Genomic DNA, 16254 nt, shown 5'->3' with positions numbered 1-16254 from the left:
TATATTACCCTCACTGCAGAATCTAGGAATAGCTTGGATGGTGAGACTGATAACAAGGCTCCAAGTAGAGCTGGAAAATGCTTCTTTTTTGGATCAGTGTGGGATTCCAGGAGCTGTAGTCCAAAAAAGGGGAAGCTTTCCAACCCCTGGCACTAAATTATATGTGACCTCAATTGGACCATTGCAGACAACATTAATTTTGTCCTTATGTTCCCCCCCCCCTTTTCTTCTCTCTTCACGGATTCTCTTTCATCCTTGTGGACCGGCCCCCACTGCCCAGGTGCCAGACAGAGCCGTGCGAGGAGTGTGAACACCATGGCCGGGCTCATGCCATTGGTGACCGCTGGCGCTCAGGGCAATGTCAAGTGTGCCAGTGCCTTCCCAACCTGATGGTGCAGTGCTCCCAGTATTGCCCCTACAGCACAGTGCCCTGCCCTGAGGTGAGCATGGAGCACCCTCCCTTGTGGATCCCCAAGGAAAGGTACCTCTGAGCATGTGCCAACTCCCATCCTGACACTCACCCTCTTTCCTGAAGGGCCGAATCTTAGTGGAGGGCCGAGGAGACTCCTGCTGCTACTGCATGGAGGCTGGTGAGTCCCCAAATTCAGGCATGATTTGGAGGTGTGAACAACAGCTTCTGGACCTTTCCCCAAAATAGGATCTTCCGGTGTCCCTTCTTATAAGAGATGTCACTTATCTGAGGGCCAGCTATTTTGTTGGTTAATAAGACGGATAGATGTCCCTTATTATATAGGTTGAGCTCCCCTTTTCTGAAACGCTTGGGACCAAATGTGTTTTGGATTTTGGATTTTTTTTATTTCAGAATATCTGAATTTGCATATATGTACATACATGGGATATCTTGGAGATAGGTCCCAAACTGAAACACAAAATTCATTAGTGTTTCATATATACCTTATACACATATCCTGAAGGTAATTTTATAAAATATTTTAAATACTTTTGTACATGAAACAAAGTTTGTGTACATTGAATCATCTGAAAGCAAACGTGTCACTATCTCCATATAATAAAACCCACAGTCAGCCTTGATAGCAGACTTCTTTTTACTTCATCGTACATACATTTAAGACCACAGAAGATCCATCCTAATTTTTATAATCCACGGAGAGCAAGATGAACACAGGATACAGAGTGGCCAAGATAGCTCACAAAGGGGGACATGAAAATGCTCCAGACTATATAAGCTGGGCTACTTAAATTTTGCATTCTTTGGTAACCTGCCTGATGGCCCCAAATGACCTTCTGTTTCCTTCATGTTCAGCTGAGAACCAAACAGTGATGCCCACGGTGCCAGCGGTGGGACCCTTGTGGCCCACAGTGGTCAGTTCAGCGGCCTTCTCCACAGCTGTGCCACTCAGCACCTTCCCTCTGCCCCCACTGGGAGGTGAGTCTCATCCTGGGATGGACAACCTGTGGGCCCAGGTGACCTCTTGTCACCACTGTGGACCATGGTGGTCCTCTTTTGCCTCCAGTCCTGTCCCCCAATGCCCCTAAATGCCCCTACAATGGTCCAAGAATGGCCAAATGAGTGACAGAGTTACTTTCTAGGATATCTAGGTTCTCTAGGAAGACTTTGGGGGCAATTTTTCACTGGTATGGTGGGAGATGGGAGCCCGTGTGATGCAGAGTTTTGAAGACTGACCTACAACTCTGGAGACCAGGGTTTGAATCCCCGCTCAGGCATGGAAACCCACAGGGTGACCTTGGGCAAGTCACACTGTCTCAGCCTTAGAATCCTGCTAAATAAAACCCCGTGAAATGACTTCAAAGTGTCAGAGGATACATTTCTTCAGGATCCCCAGGGGTGGGGAGAGCTAATGTGACCCCCAAGAGTTGCCAACCCCTGCTGTAGGACGTCCAGTAGGGCATTTTGTACTATTCCCCCCACCCCTCTGCCTGTGTGAGGATGTAGGGAGTCTTTTTCCTATGAATAAAATAATACAGGGAAAGGTGCTCTTTCAGCTGTTGAGATCCTGTGCCAAAAAGTGACTTTTTGATTTATAACTGTGTTGTATACATGATGGTGGAGTTATCCTGATCCTGTAATTCTGTGCCCACTGCAGACCTTTGCTATGGACCCCTGGGCATCGCCTCCTTGCCAGACGCCAGTTTCAGTGCCTCCTCAGAACAGCCGGAGAATCCAGCGCACGCTGCGCGCCTCAACCGCCTCCTGCCCAGCGTGGATCTGCAGGGATGGGGGCCCCCAGCGGAGGTCTACCCCGAGCTCCTCTCTCAGCCCCCTTTCTTGGAAGTTGATCTTGGGGAGCCCAGGAACCTGACAGGTAGGTAGCTGCTCTGGAGGAAATGGATCACACTCTTCAAAAATGGAGAGAAAACAAGGTGTGCTCCATTGGCAGATCTCCAGATGGTTTGCAGACAAAAAGATTGAAATGGTGCTTTGAAGGTTCCCAGTTTCCATCTAGGATGCATCTACACTGTAAAAATAATGCAAGTGGACACCACTTTAAGTGCTGTAGCTCCATCCTAAGGAATCATGGAATTTGTAATTTTACAAAGCCTTTAGCCTTCTCTGCCAAAGAATGCGGGTGCTTCACAAAACTACCCCAATCCCAGGATTTTACAGGATGGAGTCATGGCAGCTAAGGTGGTATCAAACTGCATTATTATAGAACTGCTGAGGTTTCCAGAAGCTTCACACAATTGGGAGACTAGCAAGCTACACACAAGAAGGAGACAGGAGTCTCATTGCAAATCAGTCAAAACTTTACCAAACATTAAGTGAAATGCCAGACATCAACCATGAAGCCATAAAGGACAATCATGATTCAGAAGTAGTTAAAAGGGATGGATCTGCCCCAAAATATCAAACCCCAGTACAGAAGTCAAGCTTCAAAGATACTTTCAAGATAAACTGAAATGAAGCACTTTTCATGCAGCCTTTTGAAACCTCACCTGGAGTTAGCCTTGGGAGTGGCAGTGCTTGGTCAGTGTCCTGGTGGTAGTGGTCACCCTTACTGTCCGCTTGGGGGTTCTGGACTCTCTCCCTGGTCCAGGGCAATGGAGGAGGGAAGAGGACTCGAGGTGAGATGCGTGGGACCTGCCTCCCAAAGAAGGGGTGTCATTATGCTTGCAAATGCCACAGGTTGGGAGTGGTGTCCGGATGGTTCTGTTCTGTCTTTCCTCAGGGGTGGTGGTTCAAGGGGCAGGATCCTCTGATGCCTACGTGACCAGCTTCTTCCTGCAATTTAGCCTGGATGGTGTGAGGTGGCATGACTACCACGAGATTTCCTCCGCGGGCATCATGCCTGATCCAAAGGTACAACACTCATGTGGCACTGAAGGTGGGCCAGAGAATGGATTGTTGCAAGAGATGCAAGGGTTTCTATGGGCGTGTGGGGCTGGGGCCTCTGTGGCTGTGGGGCCTCTGTTCCTATTGCGGATGAGGTGGGTGTGCTGCGACAGTGGCAGAGCCCTTGTTCTGCATGAGGACAGTCTCCTGTTAGAAGGACTGTGCCTCAGATTCTTGAGAGCTGCTGCCCCTTGTACAAGGAGCTTGGTTGCCTCCTTCTTTGATTCTTGAAAGGTAGGTCTGCAGGCTTAAAGCGGAGTCACACTGGCCAGTCACCAACAGGATCCCGGACATCAAGTTTAAAGAAGGCTCGATCCTTCCTTTTTGTGCATGGTATTGACCTGTGGCAATTCCCTTCCCCATTCATTGTTGTTATTTGCCGTCAAGTCAGCTTAGACTTATGGTGATACCCTGAATCTAAGGACTTTACCACAGAGGGGGAAATAGTGGGTTTCAAAAGTCGTATTCCCGGGACATTTGCGTGATCGTGGCAAAGATTTTCCCATACATCACACTTAGGGAGGACTTATCCCGGGAAGAACCAGGAATGCTCCAGGAACAAACCCCATGACTGAGCATGTTTGAAATGGCACATGGAAACATGGGGTCCTGTCATGTCAGAGGGTTCTCCTTGCAAATGATATTCCAGGGCTCTCCCAGTCCTCTCCTCTCCTCTTTTTAGCTCTTCCAAGGGAATTCTGATGACACAACTCCTGTGGTGCGGACCTTCCAGCGCACGGTGCAAGCCCAGCATGTCCGCATCCTCCCCCGTGACTTCCACAACGGGATCTTCTTGCGCATGGAGCTGTTGGGCTGTGGGAAAGGTGGGATCAAGAGGTGTAAGATATATCTGTTATAATGGTGGTGGGAAGGTGGTGGAAGGTGATGGGGATCTGGTGTTGGGAAGAAATGGGTTTGGGAATGGGATTATAGGTGTTAGGCTGTACCAGATTTGGGGTGCATTGTAAGGGACACATCAACACTCCTCTTTACTTGTGTGGGTGAGAGGGATGCAGCGGCGTGTGAGGCGGATATTAATGCTATTTTTTGGACCACAACCTCCAGAATCCCCATATACTGGTCAGGTCATGGCAAGGGGTTCATTTGTCCCTTTTGGCAAAACATGGGATCTGTATAACTGTTCTCTAGCACCACATCTCAAACACATTGATATTTTTACTGTCAACTTTCTTCATTGCCAACTTTCACAAGCCTACATAATAATAATAATAATAATAATAATAATAATAATAATAATAATAAAGATTTATTTCTAGCCTGCCCTATCACAGAGAATCTGGGCGGGTTACAACAGTAAAATACATCAAAGTTAAATAAAATCCAAGAAGAAATCAATCCTTATAACCCCCCCCCCCCCCCGTTCCCAATGCTAAAACAGGATTAAACGGTCATAGTATAAAAGCATTAAAAACAGTAAAAACATTAAAAACATTCAACTAGAATTTGGAGGAAATAAGCAGACGAGGAGGCATTTTCATAATGGTGATCATGTTCATGTCAGATCTATATCTGTATTAACTGCTTACAACAGATTAAAGCAAACTGTGAAGTCTTATTGTACAAAAGATTTAAAAAATGAACAATTGTATTAAAAGCACAAACTTCAGGCAGGTTAAGACAGATATTTAAAACATAACAACAACAACAGCAACAACAACAACATTAAGCGAATGCACCTGCACTGCACTAACAGTGTCTAAGCAGACAAGCAGGATTTGTCACTGCAGAAACACATGTTTCTGGTGTAGGAAGCAGTGCAGAACAATCGCATGCATTTCTGCACAGAATCATTCCCCAGGATGCTTTGAAATGTGTGAATATCAGGAGAAAACTGTGCCTCAGGAGAAAAGCGGGATACAAATAAAGGCAAATCGTCTTTCCCTTCCTACTGCGCAGGTGTGAATTCAGACTCAGCTGCTGGCTATCAATGATCAACTTGCAGAAACTGAGCTTCACTAAAAGCAGGGAATGGCTTGGAGCTGGAAGTGGGGTCCGGAGCGTTGTTGGCAAAACAGGGGATCTATGTAATTGTCCTCTAGCATCACATCTCAAACACGTTGATATTTTTCCTGCCACCTTTCTTCACTGACAACTTTCACAAGCCTGCATAGAAATCACAAAATAGCTTACAACAGATTAAAGCAAACTATAAAGTCTTCTTTTACAAAACATCTTAAAAATGAACAGCTGTATTGAAAGCACAAAATCTAGGCAGGTTAAGACACATATTTAAAACACAACAACAACAACAACAACAGTACAGCATACCTTATTAAACGACTACCCCTGCATTGCAGAATTAATGCAGGTTGACACTGCTTTAATAACCATAACTCCATCCTATGGGATGTTGGAACTTATAGTTTGTTGTAGAATTTCAGCTTTCATAGAGAAGGCTAAATAGCTTACAGAATTACAAATCCCATAATTGAGCCATGGTAGTTAAAGCAGTGTCAAACTGCATCAATTCTGCAGTACAGATGCAGCTGAAAGCTCTTCTTCTGCCATGAGTTTAAGAGCCAAAGAGCTTCCTGAATAAAAAGGTCTGCCTTAGAGCAGAAAAGGAGCAAAGGGTCCGCCTGCGTCTCCTGTGGTAGGGATTCCCACAGCTTGGGAGCAGCAGGCCAAAGTAGGCTGGTGGCTACACTAGTTGGGGGATTGTGGGGGTTATAGTCCTCCAGAGTGACTGACCTGACAGGCAGGCTAGAGATTTCTTCTGCTACCCTTTGGTCCTTGTTGTGACTCTTGACATCTTTCCTACCCCATCCCTATCTCCCCCAGTGTCCCCCGAGCGGCCTGAAGTGCCCACAGCACCAGTGGGGCAGCGGCCTTGCCGGACTGGCGAGTTCCAGTGCCAGAACAGGCGGTGCGTTCAGGCTGGGCCCAACGGCACCATTTGCAACGGGATCGATGACTGTGGGGACCTCTCCGACGAGTGGCGTTGCGGTGAGTGGAAGAAGTCCTGTCTGAGGAGGATGCCATGATTTACCCCAGGGGTGGGCAACTGCGTGATGGGTGGGAGCCGTTTTTGCCACCTATGCCCACCAGTGTCAGACACAACATCATGCCACCGTAACGACGTCATATTACAGAAGTCTTAAGGGCCCTGAGAAGTTTGTTGGGGGGGGGGGGATTTTAGTAGGTTGTGATAGAGAAGAGATAATGTCAGTGGCCACATCTGTGGACAGTTTGGATACTTCAGGGCAATTTTCAGGTAGCAAATATCCCCAAAATTGCTTGAAAAAATGGGGAGGGCGTCTCTTGGGGAATTTTGGGGGATTTACTGGGGGTTTCAGTAAATGAAGCTTAGGGGATGCACAGGATGCACAGGATAATGCCATTTGGGAAGTATGGTCTCATGGTTAGTGGGTTGGTTTCATGCTGTGGAGATCCCAGCTTCAAATCCTTGGCCATAAACTTCACAAGGTAAAAGTAGGCCAGTCCCTACCACCCTACTCCATGAAGCTGCTGCAAGGATAAAATAATAATTGTGTATGAGGAAATATGTATGACGTCTTGAGGTTCTTGACACGAAAGGGGATATAAATGTTTGTCCACTTAGGACTGGAGCGTGGCTTTGGCACGGCTTTTGGCCTCTTAGGTAGGGATGCCATATCCTGGTGGCCCCTGGGACAAATCCGCTGTTGGGGGCCCTGTCCCGGTCCAGTTTGGCCCCCAGCCCCCGGTTCGGGACCCGCGCAGCACCAACCCATCTTCCCCTGCCTCCCCGCGTGGCCGTGCCACCCACCTCCTCCGTTCCAGGCTGTGCAGCCACGTGGAGGAAGCAAAGGAGGAGGTGGTGTGCTTATTGTGCGCGGCCGCGTGGCCTGGAACGGAGGTGGGTGGTGCGGCTGCGCGGGGTGGCGGGGAGGTGGGGAGGGGGCGCGGGCGCGTGCAGGAGGCACACCTCCTCCTCCTCCTCCTCCGTTCCAGGCCGTGCCAAGCGGAGGAGGAGGCAGAGGTGCCTGCCTGGCTTGGGGTTCCCCGCACGCGCGCGCGCCAAGGCAGCAGGCAGGCAGGCAGGCAGGCAGGCAGCCACCGCCTCCTCCGCCTCGCACGCCTCCACGCTGGGCACTTCCTTGGGCCTGGGAGGCGGAGGCAGAGGAGGAGGCTGAGGCGGAGGTGGGTGGCTGCCTGCCTGCTGCCTTGGCGCGCGGGCGGGGGGGAGTGCACCAAGGCACCCACCCACCTCCTCCTCCGCTTGGGCCTGGGAGGCAGAGGAGGAGGAGGGTGGAAGGAGGGAGGAAGGACGGAAGGGGGAGGAGGGAGGAAGGAAGGAAGGAGGGAGGAGGGAGGAAGGAAGGAGGAAGGAGGGAGGGAGGAAGGAAGGAAGGAGGAAGGGGGAGGAAGGAAGGAGGGAGGGAGGGAGGGAGGGAGGAAAGACAAGGAGGAAGAAGTGGAGGAAGAGGAAAAGGATAGCGGTGATGATGATGATGATGATGATGATGATGATGATGATGAAATGAGCCAGCTTCTGAGGCACGACCAATGTAAGTTGCTCTGATTTTTACAAACTCATGCACAGTGGAAAAAAACCAAAGTCCCTTGACCAAGTGCACACTTCTGAGAAGTACACTTGGTGCAAGAACTGTGAAACCACCTTGTCATGTTCAATATGCATAGCCATGTGAAGCCATGTTCAGTGTGAAACCCAAAGAGTTTGGTTATGGAATAAGCCTCTGAAATATGCAAGAGATTGCCATGTTAAGTAAAGCCATGTTCAGTGCCCAAATGTGCTGTTTGGAATGGGGGGAGGGGGGGTGGCCAGAAAGGGAAAGTACATTTCTGTCATCTGTCTAGGAATAATGCCCAAATGTCCTCCATTTTGATCATGCCTAAGAAACATGTATTTATATTAACATTTTTTAAAAAAACCATCCAATTTTTTCCCGTGTCGCCCATTTTTTAAAAATGTGTCCTACATTTGAAAATGTTGTCCTACATTTGTCCTACATTTGTCCTGGTTTGGAGGTCCAGACTTATGGCAACCCTACTCTTAGGACACATGCGTCATTTAAACAGCATACCTCCAAAGTGACCTGAAGCAGCTTTATTTTGTTCTGTCTGTTCGGGCCCATAGACAAGTTATTCATCATGCACACTAGCAACACTTGGGACAGTTGCTTTTTAGGACTATGACTCCCAGTCGATCCCGACCACTGTGGCCTGCCACAGCCATTGCCTCAAGCTCCTGTCCAATGTGGTTTGGTTGGAAAGCCCTCGGCTGAACCTTTATGGCCCACAGGAGCTCCCTCACTGGGTCTCCGTTTTGTCTCTCCCTGGCAGGAGTCGCTCCGTCCCCAGCGCCCGCCTCGGCCCTCGGTGGCTGCTTATCCTCCCAGTTCCAGTGTGCCCTTTCCAGCCTCTGCATGGAAGCGTCCCAGAGATGCGATGGAGTAGCCAACTGCCCAGACGCTTCCGACGAGTTCGACTGCCCCACGCCTCTAGCTGGCACTGCCAGGTAATACTCAGCAGGGGCTTCTCAGGGACTCCCTTCCAAGGGTTAAGATAGCCTGTCAATAAAACCCTTTGCTGTCTTTTTTCCAGCCCCTGGACCTCTGGGAGGAAGCATCCAGTGCAGTCATCTGTACCCCACCTGAGCCAGGTAGGATGGCTCCCCACAACCAATGGAGTAGAGGCCTTGGGTGCCTGGAGCCTTGGCATCGCAGGGGCTTCCTTTCTGCTCAAGGAGGGAGGAAGGGAGGGACAGAGCCCAGTGGGGTGCCATGGCTGGCGTCTTGCCTTTTGGCCGGGGAGACTGAGAGCTTGGTCCCTGCTCATCTGCCCAACTGACTGCCCTGGGCCTTTTGGACTGCCCAGGTAGAAGCCCTCGTGTGGCGGAAGGGGTCAAGCAACCCACTTCAGATTTGGGGCCAGGGTTGGACAGCAGGGAGTGGCTTCCATGCCACTGGGACAGTGAACCTGCTCTGGGATGTAGTCCTCAAGGTACTGAACCTGTTTTGGAGGATAGGACTCAACATCTTGAAGAGCTGATATGGCAGCCACCAGGTGCCACTGCAGAGCCAAGAAAGTGGCATTGCACAGGCCAGCGGGAGTGACTCCTTCACTCCTTCCTTCCTTCCTTCCTTCCTTCCTTCCTTCCTTCCTTCCAGGTGACCCCAGGCGGATGGCCACTTCCCGAGGGCTTTACCCTGACCCCACCAGGTACGCTTCCCCATTCTCCATAACCCTTGCCCACCCTGGGGATGTTGCCCACCTTCTCCTAGACCCAGAGCAAGTAGCATTGGTTATTCCCCAAGGGGGGTGCCTCGGTGTCTCCTCTCTTGTTCTCGGTGACTTAGAGGTCATCTGTATGACTCAGTCATGGCTGCTCAATACCGCTTTGATGACCATTGCTTCCTCCTAAAGAATCCTGGAACTTGTCGTCTGGGGAGGCAGGTGGGATTCTCTACAGAAGTTCTGGGGAGGGGTCTAGAAGAAATTCTTGGTCTTTCCTCAAACTACAAATCCCAGGATCTCCTAGGAAGGAGTCAAGACAAGAAAGTCTACGAATCAGATCTCCTCTCAGGAAGAACTCACAAGATGGCCTCCTTCTTCATGCCTCTTCCTCATAATTTATGTTGCTGAAATACTTATGTCCCACCTTATACCCAAGGATCTGGGGTTGTGTGCAATAAAATCAGTTTTAATAATGTAACACAATTTCAAACAGAAAATGTACATAGACTAGAAACATGGATAAAGCAACAGAGTTTAAAACCGGTGCAACAATTTAAAGACTATTATTATTATTATTATTGTTATTATTATTATTTAAAAATTCATAGCTACATCTGTCTATATAGACAAATACATGTATCCATATATTTAAACAGAATAAAGAAGAGAAGAGAATAGTTGCTTATTAACTTATAAATGCTACTATTATATGTAGATTCAAATTGGATTATCTTGCAACCGTAAGTATATTTTCTTCTGTCTATCCAAAATAACAACTACATTATTATCTTTGAAAGGTAAAACAAAGTTATATACTTAAATCTTTTAGATATCTATTCCGATCTGTATATATATCTGTTTGTCAAACTTAATACCACAACTTTTCTACTTCTTTCCATTGATCCTCGTATTCTTGAGTTGTTTTCCCGGCTGAGTTCATAGATAATCTGTCCATATTCAAAACTCGAGTTCCTTTAACTTCCGTTCTTCTGTAATGGGATTATTCTGAACCTCCAATGTTTGGCCATTATTAAGTGAGCTGCCGAGATCATATACAGAACCACACTTATTTGATTTGGATTTGATTTGATTTGTATCTTGTCTACCATGTTCAACAAAAATAATTCTGGGAGAAGAGGGATATTTAACTTCAATACTCTTTGCATTTCTTTATGTATCTTTAGCCCAGTTTGTTTAACCATATTACATTGCCACTAGCAATGATGCACAGCACCAGTTTGTTTCCCCTCTTGTTCCAGACTCTCTCTGGATGTAATTTCTGTTCCTCCTCTTGAGTCTATGATTACTTCTTCATGTTTGATGCAGGATGTGTTATCTGAGTAATGTTCTTGATAGAAGGCTTCCATCCTGAGGGAAGTCCATGGGGGCATTTTGAAATAGAAGAGTTTTTTATGATGTTTCCAGATCCGGAATAAGGCTTTTCTTATGAAATGTATGGGAAATTCTTTGTCAATGTGAGAGGGGCTATAGCATGAATAATTGTGCCACCCCTGTTTCAGTTTTGTACCCTCTAATGTCATAATTTCGGGCTTTTCAACAGGATCCAGTCTCCTATCCATAAGAGTGCGCAAGCGTTGTAATATAATCCACCATTTTCTTTTCTGTCCTGCCTGACTGCAGCTTTGATGCTAGCCCTTCTCCCTCCCCAAATGAACTTGGATAGATCCTGAGTCCATATCTTAAATGGTTGTTTATTTATAATAATGGGGATAGTTTGAAATAAGAAAAGCATTTTAGGTAAGACTGACGTTTGAATGGCAGCTATTCTCCCCATAAGAGAAAGTTGTTTGTTGTTCCAGTTATCTAAGTCTTTTTAAATACTTTCCCATTTATATTCATAATTGTTTTTGTATAGGTCCTTGTTTTGGTTAGTAAATATAATTCCTAAATACTTTACTTTGTCGATTATCTGAAAGTTCATTTTGCTTTGAAGGGTGGTTTTACCCTTTAATGTTAAATTTTTTAGTTAGAATTCCGCATTTAGTTTTATTCACCTTAATACCAACAATTGCACCAATTTCCTCCAAAATTTCCTCTCGTCTTTGAATGCTGGAAGTTGGGTGTCTAAGAATTTAAAGACATTTCAAAAGCACTGCGCATGTTCAGATTTGGATTAAATCAACTGCCTGTAAAGTTGTCTGGTAACACTGGCCCAACTTGCAGGACTGGCGTTAACCATTACTTCCGTTACATAGATGAAGGAGTGTGTTGCTCTAGGGATGCTGAGGGTGGTTATGGCCCTCTAGGAGAGGTCACTCTGAGGGACCTTAGCCAGCTCTGAAGACCCCACAGGGGTACGGACTCCCATAGCTCTTTGGGATTAATGCCCTTTCTCTCACCCAGGTCTGTGCTACAAACCTCTTGGCCTGGAAGACGGGCGCGTTCATTACCAGCAGCTGAGTGCCTCCTCCTTCCGAGATGGGAACCCCCCGGACGCCGGGCGCCTCAACGCTGTGCCCACTATGTGCGTAATGGTGGGAGGGAGGCTTTGGGAGACCACCTGTCCTGAGAAGATGCCCAAGGAGATAGAAAGGGGGCCCATGAGAGTGATGGGGGGGCACCGCGTCCCATTTCCAGTAGTGTTTTCGTGCGTATGAGTTTTTCACACAGAAAGCTCTGCCCTGTGAAAGAACCTTCGAACGATGTGCATCAACTCTTGCAAGGAAGAAGACATTTTCTTGCAAGGTCAAAACAGGCAGTGAGTGACTGATGTCTCACGAAGCATCTAAATTGGAATACAAAGCCCTCACAAGACAAGTTAGTAGTGGATGAATTAGAGATTAAGACCTTGCTAATTTGATCTCAAAGGAAGAAATAAATAATTTGAATCATACCCCCCCACCCCAAAAAAAGGTGAGACAACTGTAGTTTTCAAAGACTATTTGTAACTCAAGGCTTGTTCTGTGCAAAATTTCCACACAGTATTTTTGCACAGAAAATGGCATTTTCTGCACAGGAAATTATATTTCTTTGCAAAAGTCTTATTTTCTGAGCAGAGAATGCTCCAGTGGTGCCTTATTCTGCGCAAAATTCCCACATGGCGTTTTTGGACGTGAAATATCCTTTTCTGCACAGGGAACAGCATCTTCTGCATCAAAAATATTTACCTGGACAAATATTGTTTCGTGTGCATAATTTTTCCACACAGAAAATATCACGTGCAACTTTACTACGGAATAAATCCTGAGCTGTGAAGATTTTTCTCATTGAGATTTCCCCAAACTTGGGAAATATGACAATATTTGAGACCAGAGAATTGTTGTTGTTGTTGTTGTTGTTGTTGCTGTCGTTAAATTGGAATTTATGTGCAAAATATTTGAAAAGGACAGAAAGCAATTTAATGTGTCTAGAGTTTGAGGAGTGAGGATTAAGATAGTCGATTACAAAGACTGAGTAAATGTATTCTTATTATATTGTGTTTTGTTAATGGAGATAAGTATAATTTGACTGGAATTTAGGTGATATGGTGATTTTAGAGTTCAGAAATAATTAAGGTAATTATTAAATAATAAGGATATGTTTGTGTAAGTTAGAGCAATAATATAATATATATAGAACTGTATACTTTTACTAGATATATGTCAGAGGTCTTTTTTAAAATGTGTTTAATGTTCTGTTTGTTAAGTATAAGTTTTACAGTGAGTGGTTTTGTTTCTGTTTGTTTTGTTTATTATTGTCATTGTGTTTTTTCAGTTGAATAAAGATATTTTTTAAAGTTAGAATTTAAAAAAAAATTCCCCCCAAACTTGAGAAATCAAGTATTGTCAGACCTTATGTCCATCCGTAACGTGAACCTTGACCCTTCTGCCTTCCCTCCCAGGCAGCGCATGGATCCCGGGTGGAGCCCACGCCAGTCGGACCCCAGGCCCTTCTTCCAGGTGGACTTCCTCCAGCCCACTTTCATCACCGCAGTGGTCACCCAAGGGTCGCCCCGCGGCTATGTCTCCCACTACCGCCTGGCCTACAGTTACGATGGTGTCCACTTTCGGAATTACACAAGGGCCAGAATTGGCCTGGCAAAGTCCTCACAGGGCCAGGTATGGCATCTGCCAGCTTCTGCAAGGAGGAGAGTTCAGTGGCCCACATCAGGACTAAGGCCTGGCCTTAGCTTGGAAATAACATACTGTATGTACTCATGTATAGGTCTAGAAATTCAGGTTAAAAAATTGAACCAAAAAACCTGAGTCAACTTGTCCATGGCTCAATGTACATACTGTACTTTAAATCATATACATACAAATTATCTATCTATCTATCTATCTATCTATCTATCTATCTATCTATATGAGAGTTTAATCTGCCCTGGAAGTACTGACCCCCTTCTACTCTCTCATCCATTTAGCCTTTAGTATGAGCACAAATAGTTATGCCTGCTGGGATTTTCTAAGTTTGTTGGCATTGTTTTCCATTGCTTTGTCATTTACTTCCTTCATTATATGCTCCTAAGTTTTGCCCCCAACTTATCCATGGGTCACATCAAAATCCATAATTTTGGCCCCAAAATCTGCTCTCAACTTATACATGAGGATGACTTATAGTTGAGTATATGGTGCACCCGTGCCATACGTGGGCACACTATACGCAGCTTTCTGCTTACACTGAAGCTGCGCTGTAATACAGTGAATGGCACCTGCACCCGTGGCGTGTGCATGCTGCTGCACCCAAGCCCCATTATATTCCATAGGGCTCAAGCATAGGCGTTATTTGCCTTTTGCCAGGGGGGGGGAACAGATCCCCCGTGTAAGGCAAGGGTCCACTGTATACGGTAGTGCAATCAATATAGTAACTTAGAACATTTTTTCCTTTTGTGTAACAAGAATGCAATGGAGTTACATTTTACAAGTAAAACAATGGCTGCTACATCTCTTTTCTTGTCATTTGAATCCATTGATTCTCATTTTAGTTCCTGGAGCAGCAGAAAACAAGCTGGCTCCATCTTCTACAGGACCCTCCTTGAGATATCTGAAGAATCCTTACCATGCCGCTTTTCTGTCTTCTTCTCCACTCCAAGCATTGTCCCACATGCAACTCTTCTCTCCCAGGTCCTGGAGGGAAACTCTGACGGTACCACTCCAGTCCAGCAGGATCTGAACCCAGCCATCTTGACCCGCATCCTGCGCTTAGTGCCCACAGAGCATCATGGAAGCATCTCCTTGCGCATGGAGGCACTCGGCTGCCCTTGGAGTGAGTTGAAGGGGGAAGGCTGGGATTTAGGAGAAGTCCATAGGATGCCCAGGTTCCTCTAGGAAGAGCTGGCTCTGTTTGCTGGATGTGAACCCCAGATTTTGCCCTCCTTGTTCCTACCAGGAAAGGGAAAAGGATTTACTGTATGAAAGGGATGTAGGAGACCAAGTGGTAGACCACACGTTGAACCTGAGTCAACAGTGTGATGTGGCAGCTAACAAGGCCAATGCTATTTTAGGCTGCATCAATAGAAGTATAGTGTCTAGATCAAGGGAAGTAATAGTGCCACTGTATTCTGCTTTGGTCAGGCCCCACCTGGAATACTGTGTCCAGTTCTGGGCACCACAATTCAAAAAGGACATTGAGAAACTGGAGCGTGTCGAAAGAAGGGCGACTAAAACGGTGAAGGGTCTGGAAACCATGAAGCCCTATAAGGAAAGACTTAGGGAGCTGGGGATGTTTAGCCTGGGGAAAAGAAGATTAAGAGGTGATATAATAGCCCTGTTTAAATATTTGAAAGGATGCCATATTGAGGAGGGAGCAAGCTTGTTTTCTGCTACTCCAAAGAACAGGACCCAGAACAGTGGAAAAGAGATTCCAGCTCAACATTAGGAGGAACTTCCTGAGAGTAAGGGCTGTTTGACAGTGGAACACACTCCCTCAATGGAGGATGGTGGAGTCTCCTTCCTTGGAGGTCTTTAAGCAGAGGCTGGAGGGCCATCTGTCAGTGGGGATGCTTTGACTGAGAGTTCCTGCATGGCAGAATGGGGTTGGACTGGATGGCCCTGAGGTCTCTTCCAACGCCATGAATCAATTATTCTACCAGAGAGAGGGGCAGATGCTGGAGGAAGGCCCTGATATTTAAAAACAAGCTTCATTTTCATTTATATACCGTTTCATACCGCCTAAGCAGTGTCTAAGCGGTTTACAACTGTAAGCTAAGAAGAAGCAGCCATGCCCTCAACTCATCCAAGTCCATATTTTGAGCCTAGGCACAGATACCCACAATCCTTTGTTTCCAACCTCTGCAGCGGACATGATGATCTCCACCAGCAGCAGCCCAGTGCCAGCTGCAGCCAGTCCTGGGCTCTCCTTCACGGGAGAAGCGTCTCTGCCACCGAGGCTCACAGGGACACCAGAGTCCTGGCTCCCTGGAGTGCCATCAAGGGTGAAACCAGCCTTTGGGACAGGCACCTCAGCACCCCAGAAGACAACCATCCCCTCTGCCTTGTCTTCGGAGGCTCAGGGCCTTTTCAGGACCACCTCTCAGCCGCTGGGACCCCCTGTGCCAAGCGCGATGGCCAGGACCCCTGGTACCACTGAGCCGCCTGTGTTCCCCACCTTTCCATTCCACCCGGGAACACCGGGTCTGCAACCCACGCTCCTGGGTAAGTTGGGGGGCTCTGGGTGGCACGCAAGGGGTGCTTGAGCAGAAGCACACTTTCAATTTATTGAGTTTTGTTTCAAATGACTGCATCTGTTCCATGCTCACTGTTTCCTCCCAGTTTCTGGAA

General features: G+C 46.9%; 1 protein-coding gene across 1 annotated transcript in view; it reads left to right on the top strand.

The window, feature by feature from the left end:
- LOC149310211 (SCO-spondin-like) overlaps positions 1–16254 on the top strand; it is a 131465-nt gene that overhangs the window by 43189 nt on the left and 72022 nt on the right. The window contains exons 38-50 of the mRNA XM_089534034.1: positions 281–440; positions 536–590; positions 1286–1408; positions 2088–2306; positions 3171–3277; positions 4017–4173; positions 6137–6301; positions 8642–8816; positions 8903–9000; positions 11900–12020; positions 13377–13593; positions 14599–14740; positions 15772–16128. Coding sequence (XP_089390160.1) covers positions 281–440; positions 536–590; positions 1286–1408; positions 2088–2306; positions 3171–3277; positions 4017–4173; positions 6137–6301; positions 8642–8816; positions 8903–9000; positions 11900–12020; positions 13377–13593; positions 14599–14740; positions 15772–16128 — 2096 coding nt within the window. The remainder of the gene's footprint in view (positions 1–280; positions 441–535; positions 591–1285; positions 1409–2087; positions 2307–3170; positions 3278–4016; positions 4174–6136; positions 6302–8641; positions 8817–8902; positions 9001–11899; positions 12021–13376; positions 13594–14598; positions 14741–15771; positions 16129–16254) is intronic.

The sequence above is a fragment of the Sceloporus occidentalis genome, unplaced genomic scaffold (assembly GCF_023333645.1).
Source record: "Sceloporus occidentalis isolate IW3139 unplaced genomic scaffold, rSceOcc1.0.p SCAF_7, whole genome shotgun sequence".
NCBI lineage: Eukaryota > Metazoa > Chordata > Lepidosauria > Squamata > Phrynosomatidae > Sceloporus > Sceloporus occidentalis.
This window is presented reverse-complemented; position numbering and strand designations above follow the sequence as displayed.